The sequence below is a fragment of the Entelurus aequoreus genome, linkage group LG01, assembly GCF_033978785.1.
Source record: "Entelurus aequoreus isolate RoL-2023_Sb linkage group LG01, RoL_Eaeq_v1.1, whole genome shotgun sequence".
NCBI classification, from domain to species: Eukaryota; Metazoa; Chordata; class Actinopteri; order Syngnathiformes; family Syngnathidae; genus Entelurus; species Entelurus aequoreus.
The window spans coordinates 31,018,027-31,044,201 of NC_084731.1; the positions used below are offsets into that span (position 1 = coordinate 31,018,027).

Consider the following 26,175-nt stretch of genomic DNA (forward strand, 5'->3'; position numbering starts at 1 on the left):
GTGGTCTTACACAAATAATACATGAACCCACGCATCGCAACGGTGATACAATAGATCTAGTGCTTGTCAGGGGTGTCACCACCTCCAAAGTTATGATACTTCCATGTACTAAAGTAATGTCCGATCATTACCTTATAAAATTTGAAGTTTTGACTCATTGTCAACAAGCTAATAATAATAATAACTGCTATAGCGGCCGCAACATTAATGCTGCCACAACGATGACTCTTGCTGACCTACTGCCTTCGGTAATGGCACCATTCCCAAATTATGTCGGCTCTATTAATAACCTCATTAACAACTTTGACGATGCCTTGCGCAAAATTATTGATAGTATAGCACCGCTAAAGCAAAAAAGGGCCCCTAAAAGGCGAACCCCATGGTTTACAGAAGAAATTAGAGCTCATAAATTATCATGTAGAAAACTGGAACGCAAATGGCGCGCGACTAAACTTGAGGTTTTCCATCAAGCATGGAGTGATAGTTTAATAACTTATAAACGCATGCTTACCTTAGCTAAAGCTAAATACTACTCAAATCTCATCCGCCTCAACAAAAACGATCCTAAATTTCTGTTTAGTACAGTAGCATCGCTAACCCAACAAGGGACTCCTCCCAGTAGCTCCACCCACTCGGCAGATGATTTTATGAATTTCTTTAATAAGAAAATTGAACTCATTAGAAAGGAGATTAAAGACAACGCAACTGGGTTCTATTAACACAAATACGACTGTATATACGACGGACACTGCCCTCCAAAATAGTCTCTCTATTTTTGATGAAATAACATTAGAGGAATTATTACAGCGTGTAAGTGGGATAAAACAAACAACATGTTTACTTGACCCACTTCCTGGGAAACTTATCAAGGAACTGTTTGTATTATTAGGTCCATCAGTGTTAAATATTATAAACTTATCACTTTCCTCCGGCACTGTTCCCCTAGCATTCAAAAAAGCGGTTATTCATCCTCTGCTCAAAAGACCTAACCTCGATCCTGACCTCATGGTAAACTACCGACCGGTCTCCCACCTTCCGTTTATTTCCAAAATTCTCGAAAAAATTGTTGCACAGCAGCTAAATGAACACTTAGTGACTAACAATCTCTGTGAACCTTTTCAATCCGGTTTCAGGGCAAATCACTCTACGGAGACAGCCCTCGCAAAAATGACTAATGATCTATTGCTAACGATGGATTCTGATGCGTCATCTATGTTGCTGCTTCTGGATCTTAGCGCCGCTTTTGATACCGTCGATCATAATATTTTATTAGAGCGTATCAAAACACGTATTGGTATGTCAGACTTAGCCTTGTCTTGGTTTAACTCTTATCTTACTGACAGGATGCAGTGCGTCTCCCATAACAATGTGACCTCGGACTATGTCAAGGTAACGTGCGGAGTTCCCCAGGGTTCGGTTCTTGGCCCTGCACTCTTTAGTATTTACATGCTGCAGCTGGGTGACATCATACGCAAGTACAGTGTTAGCTTTCACTGTTATGCTGATGACACTCAACTCTACATGCCCCTAAAGCTGACCAACACGCCGGATTGTAGTCAGCTGGAGGCGTGTCTTAATGAAATTAAACAATGGATGTCCGCTAACTTTTTGCAACTCAACGCTAAGAAAACGGAAATGCTGATTATCGGTCCTGCTAGACACCAACATCTATTTAATAATACCACCTTAACATTTGACAACCAAACAATTAAACAAGGCGACTCGGTAAAGAATCTGGGTATTATCTTCGACCCAACTCACACATTAAGAGTGTTACTAAAACGGCCTTCTTTCATCTCCGTAATATCGCTAAAATTCATTCCATCTTGTCCACTAGCGACGCTGAGATCATTATTCATGCGTTCGTTACGTCTCGTCTCGATTACTGTAACGTTTTATTTTCGGGTCTCCCTATGTCTAGCATTAAAAGATTACAGTTGGTACAAAATGCGGCTGCAAGGCTTTTGACAAAAACAAGAAAGTTTGATCATATTACGCCTATACTGGCTCACTTGCACTGGCTTCCTGTGCACTTAAGATGCGACTTTAAGGTTTTACTACTTACGTATAAAATACTACACGGTTTAGCTCCAGCCTATCTCGCCGATTGTATTGTACCATATGTCCCGACAAGAAATCTGCGTTCAAAGAACTCCAGCTTATTAGTGATTCCCAGAGCCAAAAAAAAGTCTGCGGGCTATAGAGCGTTTTCTATTCGGGCTCCAGTACTCTGGAATGCCCTCCCGGTAACAGTTAGAGATGCTACCTCAGTAGAAGCATTTAAGTCCCATCTCAAAACTCATTTGTATAATCTAGCCTTTAAATAGACCCCCTTTTTTTAGACCAGTTGATCTGCCGTTTCTTTTCTTCTCTCCTCTTCTCCCCTGTCCCTTGCGAGGGGGAGTTGCATAGGTCCGGTGGCCATGGATGAAGTGCTGGCTGTCCAGAGTCGGGACCCCGGGTGGACCACTAGCCTGTGCATCGGTTGGGGACATCTCTGCGCTGCTGACCCGTCTCCGCTCGGGATGGTTTCCTGTTGGCCCCGCTGTGGACTGGACTCCCGCTGATGTGTTGGATCCACTGTGGACTGGACTTTCACAATGTTATGTCAGACCCACTCGACATCCATTGCTTTCGGTCTCCCCTAGAGGGGGGGGGGGGTTACCCACATATGCGGTCCTCTCCAAGGTTTCTCATAGTCATTCACCGACATCCCACTGGGGTGAGTTTTTCCTTGCCCGTATGTGGGCTCTGTACCGAGGATGTCGTTGTGGCTTGTACAGCCCTTTGAGACACTTGTGATTTAGGGCTATATAAATAAACATTGATTGATTGATTGATTGACATTCTACAGAGGCACTATAGATAGCCTGCTGACCAACAGCATCTCTGTCTGGACTGGAGCCTGCAATGCCTCAGACTGGAAGTCTCTGCAGAAAGTTGTGAGGACAGCGGAAAAGATCATCAGGACTCCTCTTCCTCCTATCCGGGAGATGGCAAAAAGCCGCTGCCTGACCAGGGCTCAGAAAATCTGCAAAGATTCCTCCCACCCCCACCAAGGACTGTTTTCACTGCTGGACTCTAGAAAGAGGTTCCGCAGCCTACGAAGCAGAACCTCCAGGTTCTGTAACAGCTTCTTCCCTCAGGCCGTAAGACTCTTGAACGCATCATAATTATCCCCTCAACTCCCCCCAAAATGGATTAACTCGCTGGAATAAAAAAGACAATAAAACATACATCCATAAACGTGGACACATGTGAAAAAGTGCAATATATTTATCTGTACAGTAATCTATTTATTTATTTATATATATATTTATATATTATTTATATATATTTATTTATTTATATATGCACCTTATTGCTTTTTTATCCTGCACTACCATGAGCTTATGTAACGAAATTTCGTTCTTATCTGTGCTGTAAAGTTCAAATTTGAATGACAATAAAAAGGAAGTCTAAGTCTAAGTCTATATCGAGCAACACTGGTCTTTCACTGACCATGTTGACTTTTATTTTTATCATGTTGTGACATCTGCAAAGCTTTGTGTGTGAAACGCAACCTGTTATAAGACAAAAGCCCAGCCCCTTCCCCAAAACAACAACAATCAGAAAACACAAAGACACCATTTACCAAAATAAGAGCTTATGGATCCAAAAATCTTCAGTGTGTGTAAGGCACAAGAAGCGAACAACATGATGAAGTACCAGTGAGGCAATAGTGTGTGTATGTGTGTGTCTATGAATAGAAGTGTTGGTAACATAACACTGGAGAATCGAGGTCAACACGCGAACAAACTTGAGCCTCTTCAGTACAGGAATCGAATCTATTTTTTGTGGGTGTTCTGCGTCAACACTACTTGTGTGTACGGATATGACGTTGAACACCTCACACTCACTTATGCTTCCCAGCTGTGTTGAAATCAATTGTTTATGTCAGTGTTTACTTAATGTATTCGTCACACATCTAGTTAAATCTGACTGCAGGAAGCAGAATTCCTCGTGTCTAAACACATACACACGGGATTCTAATACTAAGAAGCCCAGAACATTGCCAGGTATGGCCGGGCGAAATTATATCAATATATATCGCGATGGACACGTAATCAATATCAATAGAAAATGCGTTTGATAAAACGTTCAATAGGTTTTTTTCTTCCTCGTCAGAAGAAACCGGAAGTTGCAAGCAAGGTTGGTTGCATGGATAAGTGCAGCAATGCAGGAAGTGATCACTGATTAGTGGGAGTGACACTTGGACAGTCAATCAGGTAACAGTATCAACTGTCAAGCTTGGTTGCACCATCTTGTTGTCTCGCGGTTGGTTCTTGAGTGAGAAGAAAAACTAAAAATGAATGCTGCAGAGTGAAACAATTGTGGATAAAACAGTAAAAGTCACCTCGACAGCATGGCAGTTTTTTTATTTTTTCAAATGGACCGTAGTCAGACCACTGTGATCTGGAAATTATGCAAGGTGCTTGTCTCCACCAGGATTGGTAATACCACACCACCCTGCACTAAACCATCAGACAATGGTTCTTCTCAGATTTGTCTATGTTTACATGTCTACACTGTTAGTATTCTTTATTTATGCACCTTAACTTTAAGAGGTTATTGTAAAAGGGGTTGTTTGCAACATATTTTAAAGCAATAAATATAACAAGAATACCATTGGCTAGCTTATGTAACCATTAGTGGTTTAACAGAAAACATTTGTGTTAAAACTGTCTATATTTTTCACAATTACTATGTTTTGTGTAATACATTTTTTTACCAGCCCGAATTAAATGATTGGTGTTTACGGGGGTTACTCACCCGGTCTTGTCCACACGTACACGCACAAAAACAGCCCAAGAGAACCAACAAACAGTTTGTAGTCATGTTGTTGTTATGATAGAATATACATTCAATGATCGCTAACTATCCAAATTGCTATCGTTAGTTAACAACACCCAAAGCTGATGCATGTGCATGCGTTACGTACGAATGTAGCTAAGTCATTATGCTCTAGAGGCCCTGTAAGGTGGATATAAAGCTTATAATACGTTGGAAAGTTAGCACCCTCTAGACATCTGTGTAAACGTTACAAACAGCTCTTTTAAGTGATCAATGTGATTTTAGAATTTTGTTTACGTTGATTATTTTTCATGGTTGCGTTGACATTGTCTTTTCTTTCTGCAATCACGGTCAAAACCCTGTAGTCCCCTCCCAAAAACCACGTTACGCATAAATCATACAGCCTACTACCATGTCAATACACAAAGTAGAAAATCATTACATGTAATGCATTATATTGTGCCAAGCAAATACCACTCCATATGTGTTTGATGCACATACAGTACCAGAAACCGCAATTGGTCGTGCTAATGTTGGAACCCCCTTTCCTCAGCATATTTGCATATTGAGAATGAAATAGGCACTGACACTACCCACATCTACGTAGGTTTTATTTGTCGAAAATATACTTTTCACTGTCAGTTGGATGACAGATCGACAAACAGGCTAACAGGCAAATATTTCCCCCGTTAGCCTATTTGTCGATGTGTCGTTGTCCGGGCGGGCATGCTAAGCATTCGTTGCACGAAATACTCGCTTTGTTAGATAAGATCATAGACCGTATTGGACAATATAGTTTACATACGAAATGTCCATTTCCATTTATTATAAGTAATAAGAAAAAGTAAATGCCTTACTTACCTATCAAGGAGGAAATTAGCAAGTTTGGCGTCAGATGAAAAAATCTTCTCCGCCTTCAATCGTCTCCATCTTTCAAAGGCATCCCCGATACAAATCCTTGTTTTGTTCCTGGCTTTGTCATGAATAATTTGAGAATCGTAACGACGCCTTTTAGATTTACTAAAGTCTGACATGTTTAGTAACTTTACCAGTGGCAGTAGCCAGACGAAGGTGGCGGTGCGTAACTGGCAACCTGGATGTAACACACTCGCGGACTTTCTAATTGGTCAAACGGTAGAAGGCGGGACATCGAAATTAAAACAATAACAACATTTCAGGGCTGTTAATCTAATTTTGAAATGAGCATATCCCTGCTGAACTACTGTTATCAGTTATAGAGGTATTCGAAAAGAACATGAATTATTAATGCCTTTTGACATATCAGGGCCATTTAATGATGATTTGACATGAAATTATTACATACGGCACCTTTAAATAAAAATGTTTACATTTAATATATTTTTCGCCTGGTCCTTATTTTCGGTAGGTCATAAAAAAGATCAATAATTATCGATATCGATCGATATAAAACACTTATATTGTAATAACATTTTCAACCATATCGCCCAGCCCTGTTGCCAGGTCTTTTAATCCCATTTATTTTCACAGAGAACAGTAACATGAGTGAAAAAGGCGTCTTTCTTTCATTGCACAGTTAAATTTGGTGTTTTCAAGAAGATGAGAGATGAAGCTACCTGAGGGAGGCCAGTGCAGGTCCCTGTTTGCTAGAAGGGAACACATGATGCAAATAGTCACTCAGCAGCTTCTCATTCACGATCCCTGATGGACAAAAAGAACAAAATGACTTGCGACACTGAATACAGACTGCAGACGGTGTCAATGACGTCGGCACACACCAGTAGATTTAGGCTTGTCTGTGTCAGAATACAGTCGGTAGTTGCGACGGCTCAGAGCGGTGCCACCACCTTTGGAGCTCATGCTGCCTGCTTGGAGTCAGCTGGTCCTCCCAACCACTGAAAACGAAACATGATTTCACATACGGCTCCATACAAACAAACTAAATCGCAATCACGCTTCTTTGCATTAACGTGCAATTTTATTTCCTCATGAGGACGATTTTCTAAAAATTCCCCAAGGTGCTGCATTACAGGGTAAGTTGGCTCACCTGCCCAGGTCTACCAAAATTATTCAGTTCAGTTCAGTTTCAGTTTCAGTCTATTTCGAACATGCATTCGATACAATGTAATGCATCACACAATTCCAGTTGTTTCATTACAGCACGTCCGAAAAGGAGTAGGAAGAAGCAGAGCTTATTTAATCCTACCCCTTTTCATACCATAGCAATTTTATCCAATTTCCTTGATCTCTGTAACAGAACAGTGAACAAATAAATAATATACCATAGTAAGCATACGAATATTAAATACATAAATAATATTTGCCTCAATAAAAAAAAGGAAAAAAAAGGGTTCAAGATGTTCATCATAATTATTGTTCTGTGTACTCTGTGAACACTTGTAGTTTGAACCATCTCTTAAACTGAATCATATTGGTGCTTTGTTTGATTTCTTTGGTTAATCCGTTCCATAATTGAATTCCACATGCTGATATACTAAAGGTTTTAAGTGTTGTACGAGCCTACAAATGTTTTAAATTAGATTTTCCTCTAAGGTTATATTTCTCCCCTTTTGTTGAGAAGAATTGTTGTACATTCTTGGGTAGCAGGTTACAGTTTGCTTTGTACATCATTTTAGCTGTTTGCAAATGCACCGAATCGTTGAATTTCAGTAATTGTGATTTAATAAATGAAGGGTTTGTATGTTCTCTATAGCAGGGGTCACCAACGCGGTGCCCGCGGGCACCAGGTCGCCCGTAAGGACCAGATGAGTCGCCCGCGGGCCTGTTCTAAAAAAAAAAAAAAAAATTTTTTTTTTTTTTTTTTTAAATTAAATCTACATAGAAAAAACACAAGATACACTTTCAATCAGTGCATCGACCCAACAACAAAAATCCTTAAACACATTTTTTCAACTTCCCCCCAAAACAAAGACACAATATGACAATACCAAAACAAACGCAGGGTGGATTCAGGCTCCTGACAACAAAATTGGCAATCATCTGACTCTGTCATATTCCATAATTTTAACATTTTCCCTGTGGGTAAAGTTATAAATAATTTTAATTTGAAAATAATGATTTTGCACATCGATAGTGGTTTTATAGATTAGTTTGAATATGGCATCCCATGGCAACGGGCAGTCAAAAAAGTCCTCCCATTTTCCATTTGTGTTGTATGAGGCAGCCTTCAAAGATTTCTTTATTAAATAAAAATTATATATTTTTCTATTTATTTTAGTTCCTTTTTGCCAACTAGAATTTCTTATTAGAGGTTTACAAACTAATAATTTAGTAGTTCCATAATTAATTATTTGTTTCCATCTTTTCCCAATTACTCCAGTTAGTTGATAACATGAAAAGCTTGAGCAAGCATCACCATACATAGCTCTAAATTCATCATACTTCATAATTTTACCATTCTCATTGATAATATCATTGACAAAAATGATTCCTCTTTCAAACACATTTTTCCAAAAGAAAGGCTTTCCATCTATTACAATATTAGAGTTCATCCATATTAACTGCTGCAAAATATCGTCTCTTTTTTCTGGCACATAAAATTGAAAACACCACTATGAGTGGATTGTTTCCTTTATGAACCCCGCCATGTTTCCCAGCAGACTCTCTGGGAGGGGATCACTTGTAAAAAAAGGATACAATTTCTTTTGATACAGTACATGTTTTTTGTCCAACAGGACATTTGTGTACCACTCAATGTTTAAATACATCTTTGGAACAATTTATGCTTTTAAAGACAGACACATAGCTTCAAGGTTGAGAAGTTTCAGGCCCCCATATTCATACTCTTTGTACAAAACCTTTCTTTTAATCTTTTCTGGTTTGCCGTTCCAGACAAAATCGAAGACCCTCCGCTCATAAATCTTAAAAAAGTTTTGTGATGGAGCTGGTAATGACAAAAACAAATAAATAAATTGAGGAATAATTAACGAGTTGGCAATAGACATTTTACCCTACAAGGTTAGGGATTTCCCTTTCCATAATTGCATAATTTTGTCCAGCTTTCTTAGTCGATTATCATAATTTACTGAGCCAAGATCTTCCAGATTTTCTGGGACAACAACACCAAGTATGTTAACTGGTCCATCTGTCCACAAAACAGGCACTTTGCATTCCATTCGAAAGGACGTTCCCTTTAGATTTCCGATCCTTAACATTTTACATTTATCATAATTAAGCTTAAGGCCAGATTGCTGTGAAAATATGTCCAAAAGATTAAGAAGGTTCCGCAAACAATGAGGAAAAATCTTATCTTTGTGAATCAGCCTTTTCTGACATGAACTTCATCAAGAACAAACACAGAACACGCCTCACTGATGCACATCTGCAAGACTCACTGAGAGTTGCAGTGTCAAGTTACACACCAGAGTACAACACACTAGTTAACAGCATGCAATGCCAGGCTTCCCACTAACTGACAAAGAAACAGATAACAGATTTGGTGTCCAGTTCAAAGTGTGACATGATTTAAAAATTTGAGAGTTTACTTTTGTATTTTACATGAGTTATTATTTGTACAAACATGGTGCAAAGTAATTCATGATTTGTTAAAAAATGTTAGTGGCTAGCTAGTTAAAATGGGATATTGTGATTTCACAAGACTGTCTTAGAAGTGATCATTTGAAAATGTTCAATTTGAAAAATGTGCACTTAGAGAAAATATAAAAATAAAGTGTTGCATATTGATATTTATCTGTTTCTATATATATTTATTGTGAGAAATCATTAAGATGATCAGTGTTTCCACAAAGATAAATATCATTAATTATTAATAATAACAGAGTTAAAGGTAAATTGAGCAAATTGGCTACTTCTGGCAATTTATTTAAGTGTGTATCTAACTGGTAGCCCTTCGCAGTAATCAGTACCCAAGAAGTAGCCCTTGGTTTCAAAAAGGTTGGTGACCCCTGCTCTATAGCCAACATTATCCAACAGTTTGCGGGAGGATCGATTGCAATAATTCATCATTTTTCTTTGTAGTAAAATATATTTTTAAAGGGTCTTTATCATGTGCATGACTATACTGTCGATGGCGTGGGTATGCTATGTTTTTTACTTATTTTTCTTTCTTTCTGTATTTCTTATCTCTTTTATTGAGAAAGTCGTCGGTTGACAGTTAAAGTTAAAAGTTAAAGTACCAATGATTGTCACACACACATAAGGTGGGGTGAAATTATTCTCTGCATTTGACCCATCACCCTTGATCACCCCCTGGGAGGTTAGGGGAGCAGTGAGCAGCAGCGGTGGCCGTGCCCGGGAATCATTTTTGGTGATTTAACCCCCAATTCCAACCCTTGATTTTTATAGTCTTTGGCATGACTCGGCCGTGGTTTGAACTTACAACCTACCGATTTCAGGGCGGACACTCTACGAAGTTGGTAGAGTGGCCGTGCCAGCAATCGGAGGGTTGCTGGTTACTGGGGTTCAATCCCCACCTTCTACCATCCTAGTCATGTCCGTTGTGTCCTTGGGCAAGACACTTCACCCTTGCTCCTGATGGGTGCTGGTAGCGCCTTGCATGGCAGCTCCCTCCATCAGTGTGTGAATGTGTGTGTGAATGGGTGAATGTGGAAATACTCTCAAAGCGCTTTGAGTACCTTGAAGGTAGAAAAGCGCTATACAAGTATAACCCATTTATTTATTTATTTAGTCTGTTAAAAACGGCAAAGGCCATTGGAAGTTTATTTAAAGCTGAATAGGACAACAAGAAAATGATTCTGGATAATAACGATACACCGTGCGATTTCTTTAAAAAAATTGCACCAGATAAATACAATTCCGATTCAAAACAAGAGATTCACTTTTTCTTTCGCAGAAACGTGCAGCCTTAATTACGCGTCATTAGTTGTATTATGGGCAGCACGGTGGAATATGTGCCTCACAATACGAAGGTCCTGAGTTCAATCCCGAGCTCGGGATCTTTCTGTGTGGAGTTTGCATGTTCTCCCCATGACTGCATGGGACTGACTCTCCGGCTTCCTCCCACCTCCAAAAACATGCACCTGGGGATAGGTTGATTGGCAACACTAAATTGGCCCTAGTGTGTGAATGTTGTCTGTCTATCTGTGTTGGCCCTGTGATGAGGTAGCGACTTGTCCAGGGTGTACCCCGCCTTCCACCCAAATGCAGCTGAGATAGGCTCCAGCACCCTCGCCCCCCACCGCGACCCCGAAAGGGACAAGCGCTAGGAAATGGATGGATAGTTGTATTAGCTTCAACGACATCTGTCCGTTAGCTATATGGTACGAATTTAGGTGGCATTTGACATTTACCTACAACGAGAGCCAAATTGCGATTCTAATTAAGTGTGAGGGTGACTATAGCCAGGTTGGATGACATGGTGGGGAATTCCAGCCTTCAGCTCACCTGGCCCGGCACACCTCCAGCACTCACATGGGGAACAACACTGTGTCAGTTTAAAAGACACATAAAAACAAAAAAAGGACTGCAGTGTCTTCTTCAAAGTCGCTCTTAGCTAGCAAGCTAGCTACCCGGAGTACAAACAGCTAGTTCGCTATCGCCACAAAATGACACATTGGACGGTGAAACTTACCACTATGTCCGGTTCCGCCGATCCAGTCCGGTGTCAACAGTTTATTCAGTTTTTTAATTTTATTTTGTATCCAAATTTCCGAATGTGTGTCGTGCAGGTTGATTTCTGCCACAACAGTGTTGGCAACGCCTCTGAAGCTACGGAGCATAAACTGGGTCAAAAAGGCTTCACACGAAAGGCGAAAGCAATAATCAATGTCAGAAGGTTGAGATTGAAAGATACAAAGAAAGAAGAATGAACATCGTTATTATTTGTGTTATTATTAGTATCCAGGAGAGCCAGCAATTTAGTATGGACGACGTATAATGTAAATTATTATCTCCAAAAATGCTAATTTGATTGTTAACGTCTACCAGTTGGACTGCTGGGTGTTTAAAGAATGGTTCAAAATAATTAACAAAGTCATATTTTTTCCAATTCTATTTTACATATTTTACGTATTACTGAATTGTATTTAATACCGATCCTTAACTAAATACTGACATTACAGACCCTATTGATTTTATGTCTCCATCTTGTGGGCATAGATGGCATGGCACTTTGTGGAGTGGTTTGATTGATTGATTGAAACTTGTTTTAGTAGGTTGCACAGTACAGTACATATTCTGTACAATTGACCACTAAATGGTAACACACGAATACTTTTTTCAACTCGTTTAAGTCGGGGTCCACGTCTCAGGCGAGCCATCTGCTCCTTAATGTGGACAAGACCAAGGAGCTGGTCATTGACTTCAAGAAGAGAATAACCCCTGTGGAGCCCATCAACACCCAGGGGCGGGAGGTGGCAGTACAAGTACCTGGGAGTCCACTTGAACAGCAGACTGGACTGGAAGGACAACAGCAAAGCTGCATACAAGAAGGGCATGAGCAGAGTCTTTTTCCTGAGGAAGCTTAGGTCCTTTAATGTGTGCAGAAAGTTGTTGGAGATTTTTTATCAGTCTGTTGTGGCCAGTGCCCTGTACTTTGCAGTGGTTTGTTGGGGGAGCAGCACCAGCAAAAGGGACTTAAACCGGATTGACAAACTGATCCGGAAAGCCGGCAAAACTATTGGCACGCAGTTGGAGGCGTTTGTGTCAGAGAGGGACAGGAGGACACTGGACAAACTGCTCGCCATCATGGACAATCCTGCCCACACACTCCACCAGACAGCGGAGCTCATACTCCAACAGGCTCCTTCAGCTTCGTTCCCACAGTGTTCGATTCAAGAACTCCTTCATTCCGCTCTCCATCCAGCTGTATAACTGTAACCGGTGGTCTTTTCCTCTGCGTCGTGTGTCTTTAATGGAACACGACCGACACCATGGATTGCTCAGCTGCACTTTACTGACAATACAGAACATACAATTGTCGTCAATAACTTTGTTTCCATCGTCAAGTCCCTCTCCCGTTATCGTGGACAAAAGGCAGTACAACAGTGAAATAAACATACCTGACAATACAGAACATACAATTGTCGTCAATAACTTTGTTTCCATCGTCAAGTCCCTACACAAATATAATACAGAAAAAGATAGTGAACTTAAATTCTTAACATGACAATGTTTCTGTCGTCGCATGCACGCCTACCTCTCCCGTTATCGTGGACAAAAGGGAAGTTGGAAGGCGTGCCACCTCATCGCAGGGCCTGTTATATATTGTATATTATATAAAAATACAATATAATATAATATATCAGTATATATCATATACTGTATATCCATCCATCCATTTTCTACCGCTTATCCCTTTCGGGATCGCGGGGGGTGCTGGAGCCTATCTCAGCTGCATTTGGGCGGAAGGCGGGGTACACCCTGGACAAGTCGCTACCTCATCGCAGGGCCAACACAGATAGACAGACAACATTCACAGTCACATTCACACACTAGGGCCAATTTAGTGTTGCCAATCAACCTATCCCCAGGTGCATGTTTTTGGAGGTGGTAGGAAGCCGGAGTACCCGGAGGGAACCCACGCAGTCACGGGGAGAACATGCAAACTCCACACAGAAAGACCCCGAGCGCAGGATCGAACCCAGGACCTTCGTATTGTGAGGCAGACGCACTAACCCCTCTTCCACCGTGCTGCTATACTGTATATATAATGTGTAAATATTACATATATGTTATATTTTATATTGCTACTACGGTATATTTTTAGTCGATACTTTATACCTACATTATCCTTTCCATCATTACGCTTTCCATTCTTTGTAACTGAGCTACTGCGTGGAACAATTTCCATTGTGGATCATTAAAGTTTGCCTAAGTCTAAGTCTAGATGGCATGACTTGTCAGAAAATGTATATAGTATTGGAATCATAATGTGTATAATATTATATATTTTCATTTACATGCAAGTATGTAATTAAGCATGACGTATTCCAAACGTCACCTTTGGGGTTTTACATTACATTTATTACTAATTAAGAACTACTACTTTTTGATGGGCTGAAAGTAGGGGTGTGGTAAAAAATCAATTCCAATTCGAATCGCGATTCTCACGTTGTGCGATTCAGAATCGATTCTCTTTTTTTTTTTTTTATCGATTTTTTTAACATTTATTTATTTAATGTTTTTATCAATCCAACAAAACAATACATAGCAATACCATAACAATGCAATCCAATTCCAAAACCAAACCCAACACAACAACACTCAGAACTGCAATAAACAGAGCAATTGAGAGGAGACACAAACACGACACAGAACAAACCAAAATTAGTGAAACAAAAATGAATATTATCAACAACAGTATCAATATTAGTTACAATTTCAACATAGCAGTGATTAAAAATCCCTCATTGACATCATCATTAGACATTTATAAAAATTAAAAAAAAGAACAATAGTGTCGCAGTGGCTTACACTTGCATCGCATCTCATAAGCTTGACAACACACTGTGTCCAATATTTTCACAATGATAAAATAAGTCATATTTTTGGTTCATTTAATAGTTAAAACAAATTTACATGATTGCAATCAGTTGATAAAACATTGTCCTTTACAATTATAAAAGCTTTTTACAAAAATCTACTACTCTGCTTGCATGTCAGCAGACTGGGGTAGATCCTGTTGAAATCCTATTTATTGAATGAATAGAGAATCGCTTTGAATCGGGAATAAAAACGTTTTTGAATCCAGAATCGTGTTGAATTGAAAAAAAAAAAATCGATTTTGAATCGAATCGTGACCCCAAGAATCGATATTGAATCGAATCGTGGAACACCCAACGATTCACAGCCCTAGCTGAAAGATGACATATTCCAAACATCACGTTTGGGGTTTTACATTACATTTATTACTAATTAAGAACTACTACTTTTTAATGGGCTGAAAGTAGGGGTGTGGTTAAAAAATCGATTCAAATTCGAATCGCGATTCTCACGTTGTGCGATTCAGAATCGATTCTCATTTTTTAAAAATCTATTTTTTTTACATTTATTTTTAAATTTTTTTACATATTATTTAAAAAAATAAAAAATAAAATAAAACATTTTAAACCTTTTTTTTTAATTTTTTTTATTAATTAATCCAACAAAACAATACATAGCAATACCATAACAATGCAATACAATTCCAAAACCGAAGCCGACACAACAACACTGGAGAATCGTTTTGAATCGGGAAAAAAATCGTTTTTGAATCCAGAATCGTGTTGAATTGGAAAAAAAAAATCGATTTTGAATCGAATCGTGACCCCAAGAATCGATATTGAATCGAATCGTGGGACACCCAGATTCACAGAATCGATATTGAATCGAATCGTGGGACACCCAGATTCACAGCCCTAGCTGAAAGTATTGAACCAGCCAATCAGTGACGACAATAGTAATTTAAAACAGTCCCGCCTTTTTAAATGTCGCTTGTGATTGGCCAGTTATGAACTCTGGGATGTATAACTTCTATCATTAGAAACAGATGTTTTTCAAATGTTATCATCTCTTAACATAAAACAAAGTATTGCATCTATTTATTGATATCAGGACAGACAACAGGTGGAACTCAACAACGAGCCCGCCCACTGTTACGTCGAAACCTTGAAGTCCTCCGGAACAGACCCCCGTACAATTTGAGAGGCGGTACTCGTCCATAACGGGTCCAGGCCTTAGTCGCCTGGAGGCGGTACCATAAGTGGTCGAGAAAGGGGAGGCTTTTATGTCTGTTTCCACAGGTTTTTTATTATTATTTAGTGTGCCTGTCCTCCTTCCTCTGTGGCGTGTGTCCTGGTGCGGAACGTGGGAAACATGCTGCGCGTGACAGCGGCGGCGCGTCAGTCGTGGAGGGGGTAGGTGGCACCGTGGTGACCCGTTACCGGCCCGAGTGGACCGGAGAGGCTCGGTCACCTCTGCTGGAAGTGGCTAAGCTAACGCTAACCTGGCTAACTTAGCTTGACGTGAGCCTGGCTAACCCTCGTGTTACGTCATGCTAGCTTGTATAGCTTCACCAATACATGACGTTGGTTATGTATTCTTATCAGCACGTTTTACTCTTTAAAAAAAAGGCGCTGTGAAATTGTCTCATGGAGCTATTTGTTTACCTTTTTTAAAGACCACATGACTTATTGGGACGGCACTGACAGGTGCTGATGCAGTTCACGTCTGTGTAAAGCGGTTAAGCTAATTAACTAGTTTCGTCTGCGATTAAGTGAACTTTTAAGTGCAATTAATGCGACGTTTATTATGTTTTATCATTGTCATTATCACAGCACAATATTACTATGTTATTTGTAATGGAATGTTCCCTGCTACAGGAATTCTTCAAGTAGGGAACATTCCATGTTCCATGAAGACTTCAACATGTCTGTGTGTTGACTTTCTCTGCAGGGGTTTGTGAGCCACACTGGGAAACAAGGACAAACAGCTCCAGATTATACTGGGCAACATTACATAATGGGACACATTCAACACACATACTGGGACGCATTAGTAACCGAATAAACAAACACATTCTGGGACAAGCAGTTGCACGTTAACCTTCACAGGTTATGTTGGACAAGTTAATCATAAGTCATGAAGCTAAAAGGACAAGGTTCACTCGACAAGAGAACATATTCATGTATGAAAAGGACCACCGTTGAAACATTGAACTTGAAAGATAGTCAGTCACAACTATTATCTGGAATTGACAAGCGGGGAACTTTCAAAATAAGGGCTCATTTTGTCCTTTCAGGTTAAAAAGTTCTGCGTGTGCGGCGGTGACGGTGAAAAACGAGCCCATCCTCTCCTTCAAGCATGGAAGTGTGGAAAGAAAGGAACTGCTACAGGTTGCTACCTCTCCCAGCTCACCCTGAAAGTAAATGAATGATTATAGGTGAATTATCACAACCTGTGTGTGTTAGGCACTGGAGCATGTGAAGGCGAGCACTGAAGAGATTCCTTGCGTAGTTGGAGATGAACACGTGTGGACCAGCGACATCAGATATCAGCTATGTGTGAGTGTGTAATCTATTACTGTTATCTACTCCTGTAATATATTATCTTATCTGTCGCTCTACTACATTATTGTAATCCATGAGTGTTATCTATAACTTGTGTGTTTCCTTCCAGCCGTACAATCACGCTCACAAGGTGGCCAAGTTCTGTTACGCCGACAAGGTGAGTCACGCGTTCCCCGCACGTTTAGCATACGCCACCACTAATCAGCATGAGTGCAGGAGCTGATCAACAAAGCCATCATGGCGTCGTTGGCGGCGCGGCGAGAGTGGGATCTGAAACCCGTCCAGGACCGAGCTCAGGTCCTCTTCAAGGCCGCTGATGTCATCAGTGGACCTAAACGAGCGGAGGTCCTAGCAAAGACTATGGTTGGACAGGTAAGGTAAAGATTAGAGATGTCCGATAATATCGGACTGCCGATATCGGCCGATAAATGCTTTAAAATGTAATATCGGAAATTATCGGTATCTGTTTCAAAAAGTAAAATTTATGGCTTTTTAAAACGCCGCTGTACGGAGTGGTACACGGACGTAGGGGGAAGTACAGAGCGCCAATAAACCTTAAAGGCACTGCCTTTGCGTGCCGGCCCAATCACATAATATCTACGGCTTTTCACACGCACAAGTGAATGCAAGGCATACTTGGTCAACAGCCATACAGGTCACACTGAGGGTAGCCGTATAAACAACTTTAACACTGTTACAAATATGCGCCACAATGTGAACCCATACCAAACAAGAATGACAGACACATTTCGTGAGAACATCCGCACCGTAACACAACATAAACACAACAGAACAAATACCCAGAACCCCTTGCAGCACTAACTCTTCCAGGACGCTACAATATACACCCCCGCCCCCGCTACCCCCCGTCCCCCCAACCCCGCCCACCTCAACCTCCTCATGCATGCCCCAAATTCCAAGCTGCTGTTTTGAGGCATGTTAAAAAAAATAATGCACTTTGTGACTTCAATAATAAATATGGCTGTGCCATGTTGCCATTTTTTTTCCATAACTTGAGTTGATTTATTTTGGAAAACCTTGTTACATTGTTTAATGCATCCAGCGGGGCATCACAACAAAATTAGGCATAATAATGTGTTAATTCCACGACTGTATATATCTGTATCGGTTGATATCGGAATCGGTAATTAAGAGTTGGACAATATCGGATATCGGCAAAAAAGCCATTATCGGACATCTCTAGTAAAGATGCTAAAATAATTAGCGCCCCGTAATCACCAAGCATCTTTCAGGGCAAAACGGTGATGCAGGCAGAGATTGATGCGGCTGCTGAGCTCATCGACTTTTTCCGATTCAACGCCAAACACGCCGTGGAGCTGGAGTCGCAGCAGCCGCTGGACGCAGAGGGAAGCACCAACACATCCCTCTACCGTGGACTAGAGGTACTGCACGTGTGCGTCGCCGCCTGTCAGGTCTGATTTAACTCGTTTGTTTTTCCTCTGTCAGGGCTTCATCGCCGCTGTGGCGCCGTTCAACTTCACCGCTATCGGCGGGAATCTGGCTGGAACGCCAGCCGTGATGGTAAGTTCCACGGGAGGACGTCTTCAAACCAAGGTTTTGTCGCTGAGGCGTTGACCTCTTACAGGGAAACGTGGTCCTGTGGAAGCCCAGCGACACCGCCATGTTGGCTAGCTACGCCGTCTACAACATCCTGAGGGAGTGCGGCCTACCCCCCAACATCGTCCAGTTTTTGCCGGCAGATGGCCCCGTGTTTGGAGACGCCGTCACGGCGTCGGAGCACCTGGCAGGAATCAACTTCACCGGCAGCGTTCCGTAAGGACCGAGCAGGACGCCGTGTCTGCGTGGTAACGAGCTGACGTTTGGACATTTTTGCAGGACTTTCAAGCGGCTGTGGAAGCAAGTGGCCCAGAACTTGGACGTCTACAGAAGCTTCCCTCGGCTGGCCGGAGGTGAGGACCACTTTGCTTGACGGACATTCCCTGCCTCACCGTCCTCTCGTCCTCAGAGTGCGGCGGGAAGAACTTCCATTTTGTCCACAAGTCAGCGGATGTGCCGAGCGTGGTCAACGGGACGATTCGCTCTGCATTTGAGTACAGCGGTCAGAAGTGTTCGGCGTGCTCCAGGATGTACGTGCCACACAGCCTGTGGCCGCGGATCCAACAGCAGCTTGTGGATATCCTCAAAGAAGTCAGAGTTGGAGATGTGAGTGCTTTCGTCAAGTTGCTGCTGCGGCGGAACAAGAACCTTCTAACGTCTTGTTATTGTTCAGCCTGTAGAAGACTTTAACACCTTCTTCTCTGCCGTCATCGACAACAAGGTGCCGCCATCTTTGCTTTTGCATTTCTCCCATGTGCACACTTATTAACTGTTTGCTTCTGCAGTCTTTCTGCCGCATCAAGTCATGGTTGGACCGGGCCAAGACCTCCCCCAATTTAGAAATCATCGCCGGGGGGAAATGTGACGATTCCAAAGGCTACTTTGTAGAGCCCACTGTAATCCAGACCAAAGACCCTCATGATGACGTCATGGAGGAGGTTCAGTCTTGTCTCATTCTGTGTCGTCCCGCTTTGCCACCGCCTCACATTTTTGTGTGTTGCAGGAGATCTTTGGACCCGTTTTGTCCGTTTACGTCTACCCTGACGACGACTACAAGGAGATATTGCGACTGATTGACAGCACGTCGCCGTACGCGCTCACAGGCGCTGTTTTCGCTCTAGACCGGTAAGAACGCTCGCTTTAGCCGCGACACTCGTCGATCTTTCACTTACCGACATGTCACCGCAGGAGCGTCGTCGACGAGGCGTCAAAGGTTCTGAGGAACGCTGCTGGAAACTTCTACATCAACGACAAGTCCACCGGCTCCGTTGTGGGGCAGCAGCCATTTGGGGGTGCCAGAGCTTCAGGTGAGACTACTACCCTTTTTTGAAGCGGTGTGAGTGATCTTGACACGGCTTCCCCTCCGTCAGGCACCAACGACAAACCCGGCGGTCCGCACTACGTCCTCCGCTGGACGTCGCCGCAGGTAGTCAAGGAAACGCACGTCCCGCTCACAGAGTGGAAGTATCCTTACATGGGATAATCGCAGGCTTGGCTCTGCCCCTCGCCGTCCACTCTGCACTGAACTGTGACATGAATGTAAACAAGTGGCATACACGTCTTCCAAAGCACACACGTGTGTGCACGTGAGCTTTTTAAGTGAAGTCAACTTTTTACATTTTTATCGTGTAATTTACCAATACTAAAAGATTAATAAGTATAAGTGTAATAGTTGTCATTTGATAATAAAATAGGTATGTAACAATATGATGGTTCATGACTGCTGAAATTTTGATTGATTTTATCAAATGTTTGTGATTTGACATGTTTGTACAGTAGAAAATACAGATTATTAATAAAAAAAACAAATTGTGTTCTTTCTTCTTTTCAGTTCAAACTTTAAATCTAAAGTACCCACATCTTTCTCAAAGTTCCCTTTTAAATTAAAAAAAAATGCATAAGTTATTTAACCATGTCCATCCATCCATCTTCAACCCCTTATCGGGAATCGGGTCGCGGGGACAACAGCTCTAGTAGAGACCCCCAGACTCCCCACTCCAGAGCAACATTAGCAACTTCCTCCTGGGGAAGGCTGAAGCGTTCCCAGGCCACAGAGGAGATGTAATCCCCCCCCCATCTGGTCCTTGGCCTGCCACGGGGTCTCCTCCCAGTGGGACGTGCAACGAGGACCTCCCTAGGGAGACGCTCGTGAGGCATCCGCACGAGATGCCTGAACCTCCTCAGCTGGCTCCTTTCCAAGCGAAGGAGCAGCGGTTCTACTCCGAGTCTCTCTCGGGTGACTGAACTTCTCACCCTAAGGGAGATGCCAGCCACCCTTCTGAGGGAACTCATTTTGGCCGCGTGTACCCGCGATCTTATTCTTTCGGTCATGACCCACACTTCATGACCATAGGTGAGAGTAGAAATGTAGATAGCTCGGTAGACCGATTATAAATTAAAGTATTTCTTATATATATATATATACCGTATATAGTACAGTAATGAAAACACAGTTTTACTAACTGTACTGTACTTGCTGCTTACTTTAAAAAAAAAAAAAGCACTTTCACTATTTGAGTAGCTTTTGTTCTGCCATTTGAGTACTGGCGAGCGATCTCTGAATCCAGGAACATATCCTTCACGGATTTGTTGAAAACATCCGCAAATGAGAACGGGATGTTGCTTGCAAGGTGGCCCATAATACTGCGTTGCCGCCGACTTGTGCTTCTCTGACCGTTCATGAGTGACTATATCCATTCGGCCACCGTGTTATGGGTTATAGATAAACTTATGGATAACGGAGACATATATAATAGTCTCCTTTTCAGGTGAGAGGACGCTAAACGCAGCGCCTTTAAGGCACGCCCCCAATATTGTTTGTCCGGCTGGAAATTGCCGTAGTTTTGAAGCAATGCATGATGGGAATCCGGATGTTGTGTGTCAGTGTATTAACGTGCCGACTGGAATAAACACGCTGAGAAATAGTTCCGTGCCTGCCTACTTTATGGGTTATAGATAAACCTATGGATAACGGAGACATATATAATAGTCTCCTTTTCAGGTGAGAGACGACGCTAAAGGCAGTGCCTTTAAGGCACGCCCCCAATATAGTTGTCCGGCTGGAAATCGGGATATTTTCGGGAGAATGGTTGTCCCGGCACTGAAATTCGGGAGTCTCCCGAAAAATTCGGGAGTCTCCCGGAAAATTTGTGATGGTTGGCAAGTATGAGTTAAACGCTGTAAGTTTCCTTCAAAAGTCAAAGGACAACACAACAGGCGAGTCATTACAGAGCATCCTAAATAATATACGTAATTTCTCACAACTTTATCTGATGGTGAAAATGCACTAACTTGCATACATTTTAAAAACCTAAATTGTGTAGAAGTAACTAATTCATATACAGTGTGGTTACATTATCAAATATTTAGATGCAGTTTATATGCAAATTATGTATATAGGCATCAATATGAAGAAGACACATTGAGGTCCCTTCTCAACTTGTCCTGGACATGTTGTCTCCATCTGCTGGTCCCTGCGAGGACAGCAGCCTCCCTCTACCCCAGCAGGCATGGACCTCTCTAAAGCAGTGTTCCCCAACCACTGGTCCGAGGACCGGTACCGGTCCGTAACGCATTTTCTACTGGGCCGCAGAGAAAAATTCAATAATTTATAAACGACTGCATTTTCTCCGACTTAACTTTTGCCTTTCCCACTAGACACACCAATAAGCTTGTTTATAGATGCACAATACAACTCCTCATAGGAAGTTGCCATTTGTTATAACTTTGTGACATGATACAATGCACATTAAAGAACATATAAAATATAAATGTAACAGATTTTTCATGCACTTATTTTTGCTGTATTCATCTTGCACAAGAGGAAAGCCGGTCCCTGAAAATAATGCCTAAATTGAACCGGCCTGTGGTGCAAAAAAGGTTGGGGACTACTGCTCTAAAGGGCCCCTGACTGCCTCGCCCTCTGATCTCCGACCCTTCACCAGGCAGACCTGGGAGTTTTCATGTGTCTTTTGGAGGTCCTAGGCCATCCCATTGGATCCTGCTTTTGTCCGGAGACGCAACGAGCGTGAGGGGGATGAGAGTGGAGTGCGTCAACGGGGGCTCCACAAGGCTGAGAGAGTACCTGCCAGGCATCAGCACCACCAAGAGGCTCAATAAAGTAGATACGCTGTAAGCGTCCATCAGCTACATCAAGTACCTGCGGGACCTGGTGGTGACGCGAGAGGACGAGTCAATGGGTGCCAACTGACCAAGTACTTCAACTTGCGAAATAATACAGTTAGCCAGTTGAGGTAGTCACCTGTTGCTGTCTCTTCTGCTATTGGCCAAAACTCCTAAGGGCAAGCGATTAATCACAGGTGCATGTTGCTTGCTAGAGGAAGGAATAAAGCGGCATGTGCTCATTATATATTTATTTGTGAGCAAAACACCAAGCACAGGAAAATGATGCCTTACAAAAATAAAAGCTTTTCAGATTAATATGGTAGTCATTTTCCTTTAGAAGTCCCTTGAAGAGTCTTTAAGTGTTTACTTCCTGTCGCACGAGTAAACCAATCGTGACACAGGGTCAAATAAATGTAATTTACAACTCTTCAATCACTTTAATATGCATACATGTATGTATACATGTATATGTGTTGGTAAAATACAAACCAAAAGCTTCTTCCTGTTAAACCTTGTGATTTAATACTATTTCAATACTACTGGTGAGCGTGTGTCATGTGATCAAGCACGTCCAAGACACCTCCCACGTCCCCGTACATGAGGTACATCCACTTCGGCTGTCCAGAAATTAGCGGAAAGGTTAAAGTTGAAGCTTGCAAATGAGAAATTATCCTCAAGCGGGTCCTCAGAGGTGGGGGTGGGTTCTACTCGCCAAGGTGCCAAGTTGCAGACACATGCAAAGTTAAAAAAGAACAGGCAAATAAAACGTGAGCCCTGTGCGGTCCTCTCATGCGTCCTGGGCGGTGAGGCGGCGATAAACCAAGCTGCGGTGCTGTGGCTGCAGGCAGTAGGCGATGCTAAGCTCCACCTCCTGACAGCGCCGCCGGAAGCGCTCGTGGTCCCGGGCCAGCTCCTCCCATGGTCCCTTGCGGTCTTCTTCCTCCTCGCCGCAGTTGGCGAAGAACACTTCCACGCGATCAGAGAAGCGCACCTGCCCAGGAAGTAAAAGGAATTTCAGAATAAAATCTGTTCTAGTCCAATCTGACCACAAGGAGGCGACAAAGCTTCAAAGTTAGATTTATTTGAATTAAATTAGTCCCGCCCACACCAGCAAGGTGACAGGTAGAAACAGGAAGTGTTTGAGTATGGCTTATGAACCTTCACTACATCATGAGAGACAATAAATTGGACATATTTGAAAAGAGTGTGAATGAAAGTTCAAACTGACCTTTTTGGAAGTTCTGAGGGATGAAACAGAACAGGCGGACAGTTCTGAGACACTGTCTGTTTTTTCCACGTCCTTTTTCCTGTACGCAGACCGCAATGGCGCCTTGGACCGTGAGGGCCGACTGGGGGCCTTTGGGGGGTGTCCTGGCCGGGGATGCGACCTGTTCAGAAGCTGGCTTTCCAAGTGGGGCCTGAAAGTTGAAAAGGCTGTAGGGGTCCGACGAGGTGAAGGAGCTGAGCAGGCGGAGGCTTTCTGCCTCGTCCCACCTCGCTGGCCGACGTCGAGTCATCCCACGTGTCCTGTCCAGAGGGAGGCGAGGATGTCAGGGGGAGAATGGCGAGAGGGCTGACATCAGGGGAGGAGGCCGGCGTAGACTGAGTGGAGGAAGGAGGCGAAGTGGGGATGGAGCGTGCCGGCGTGCTGCCCGTGTGCAGGGCGGCGGTGAAGTTTCGGAGATTGTAGGGGTCACGATTCGGACACAGGGAAGTGAGGAGACGCTCCGCTTCCGGATCGAGTGGGCCGTCTGAGTCTGAAGCTTCGTCATCTTCGTCGGTGGTGTCAGAAAAGAAAGACGATCCCTCGCTGTCAAAGCCGTCGTCGTCGTCCTCGGATTGGCTGCTGCTGTCATCGTCGTCGTCACTGCAGGGGCAGCCCATGATGAAGGCGATGCTCTTGTTTTGGCAACGGGGGGACGCCACGTCGGTCGCGCTTTCTTCGTTCTCACCCTGTGTCACGCGTCCCTCAGACTCTGCCTCCTCCGTCGTATCAGAGGGTCCCTGCTGGTGCCTGCGTGGTCAACAAGTGACAAATGTGCGCTTGCTCCTCCTCCAAGCTGGAGTAGCCATTATCCTGATCCGAGTCAGCAGGCTCACCGCCGAGCAAGCTGCACCGATGTTGACTTGGTGGTCTGCAGCGGTACAGTTTCTGTCATTGTTAGCGGCTTCCTCCCCATAAAGTCCAGCGTGTTCGCCCAGCGACAACATGCCGTGTGATTCTTTTGTGTCCAGCGTGGTTCTGTTGTTGGAAGCCAACAACACTGTGTGGGCAATGTCCCCTCCAAAGAAGCTGCTCAACCAACTCTTGCTCCTCATACAGTCCGTCCCCTGCTCCGGGTTGCATGTCCTGACTGGGCCAGGAGAAGTTTCCGGAAGAAGACCAATATGTGGCTTCAGATTGAATGCCGACTTCTTGAAGTGAGTCGGTGCTCAGCCAGGACAAAGTTGTATCCGTCCTTGGCTCCTGGAGGCCAGCAGGACAAGCTGCGTGCTGACTGAGCGGCATCATGACGTCCAGGTGTTGTAGAAACTCTCCTTGCTCAACCAGACTATTGTTCATATCTCCGCCGTCTGGCAGAAAAGGGGTTCGGGCCAGGCCCGGCATGTATTTGTGCAAAAATGACACCGCGGGCCTGGACCACACGGAGAACAGGCCGATCCACGAACTTTCCTGACTGTCGAGGCCCGGAGAGGCGACGGTGAGGCCGGCAGAAGAGGGCAGGCTCTTCCCGCACGGTAACTGTCCCTCACTACTCCTGTTTCCAAACATATTCTACAAACTACAAAGGTGCCAAAACACAACACTGAATTTTCAAAAAAACGTGAGCTTTCGCGGGTTAGCAAGGAATGTGACAGCTGTCAGCGATATGAGCAAAACTATGTCAAATGTCTACGGACACATGCTTCTTACACGGGACTGGACAAGGTAGGGGCCGTTGGAACAGAGAAGAACCCAAGAAATGTCGTCGTTTCCCAGTTGAGCTCCGCCGCGGTTCGTTGAGAGCGATGATTGGACCTCTTTCTAGCCGGCAACTTGGAGAAGGCGTTGGGAGAACCGGACATAGTAGATAAACGGAGCACTCCAGATTTTGAAGACAAAAATCGAGCCATGGCGATATTTTGCTATCCGACGGAAGGCGAGCAGGTTAGCTTAGCAGCTAGCAACGGCCGAGCCACCGAGCTTCGATGATTCACTCAAAAAAAACAAAAACCTCGCCCACCAAGACTAGTTGTTAGTTTTTTTGTGTCGTCAACGAAACAATACTCCTTATTCTGTATAAAACACGGACTAGAGTTTTCGTCCAGAGCAAAGTTTCACCGCAAGAGTCGTTTCCGTCTGTCGAGAGAGATATTTCATCAGAAAGTTTAGGGAGCGTCTGCCAAATCCAGGCACACTGAAAAGCGAAAAAAGACATCCGGGGAGCGTCGCTGTGTTACTGGACTGGCTGCTGTTATACAACCACGAAATAGAATATATTCTTTTTTTACTTGTTTGCCGACCAAGAGCATTTTCTTATTATTATTTCTACCATATGCATTAACATACACACTTGTGGTTATAAAATAGTCCAACCTTGCGCGCTGGCTCATAGGGGCATGTGTCAAGTTGACGACAGACCTTGTCAGAATCTACCCAAATTTGTCCCAATCGTTTGAGCCACGTTTGCGC

General features: G+C 43.1%; 3 protein-coding genes across 4 annotated transcripts in view; 1 reads left to right on the top strand and 2 right to left on the bottom strand.

Annotated features, from left to right (window-relative positions):
* The window catches only part of LOC133650363 (E3 ubiquitin-protein ligase RNF123), a 74,462-nt gene extending 62,942 nt beyond the window's left edge, over positions 1–11,520 (bottom strand). For both annotated transcript variants that reach the window (XM_062047521.1, XM_062047513.1), the window contains exons 1-3: positions 11,384–11,520; positions 6,591–6,707; positions 6,429–6,513 (exon numbers count right to left, since the gene is read on the bottom strand). In XM_062047521.1, the coding sequence (XP_061903505.1) occupies positions 6,429–6,513; positions 6,591–6,672 (167 nt within the window). In that variant the 5' untranslated portion in view covers positions 6,673–6,707; positions 11,384–11,520. The remainder of the gene's footprint in view (positions 1–6,428; positions 6,514–6,590; positions 6,708–11,383) is intronic.
* Positions 11,521–15,293: 3,773 nt separating this feature from the next.
* aldh4a1 (aldehyde dehydrogenase 4 family, member A1) lies at positions 15,294–20,193 on the top strand. The gene is made up of 15 exons (XM_062063293.1): positions 15,294–15,647; positions 16,532–16,625; positions 16,701–16,793; positions 16,909–16,956; positions 17,016–17,171; positions 18,053–18,202; positions 18,267–18,341; positions 18,406–18,593; positions 18,657–18,730; positions 18,787–18,983; positions 19,051–19,098; positions 19,163–19,315; positions 19,381–19,502; positions 19,566–19,684; positions 19,748–20,193. Exons 1-15 carry the CDS (start codon positions 15,607–15,609, stop codon positions 19,858–19,860), a joined length of 1,671 nt encoding a protein of 556 aa, XP_061919277.1. The 5' UTR covers positions 15,294–15,606; the 3' UTR covers positions 19,861–20,193.
* Positions 20,194–22,739: 2,546 nt separating this feature from the next.
* On the bottom strand, positions 22,740–25,902 carry LOC133650380 (protein phosphatase 1 regulatory subunit 15B-like). Its single transcript, XM_062047547.1, has 2 exons — positions 23,731–25,902; positions 22,740–23,493 (listed from the first exon to the last, which is right to left on the bottom strand). The coding sequence occupies exon 1, from the start codon at positions 24,384–24,386 to the stop codon at positions 23,895–23,897; it is 492 nt and encodes a 163-aa protein (XP_061903531.1). The 5' UTR covers positions 24,387–25,902; the 3' UTR covers positions 22,740–23,493; positions 23,731–23,894.
* Between the last annotated feature and the right edge of the window lie 273 nt (positions 25,903–26,175).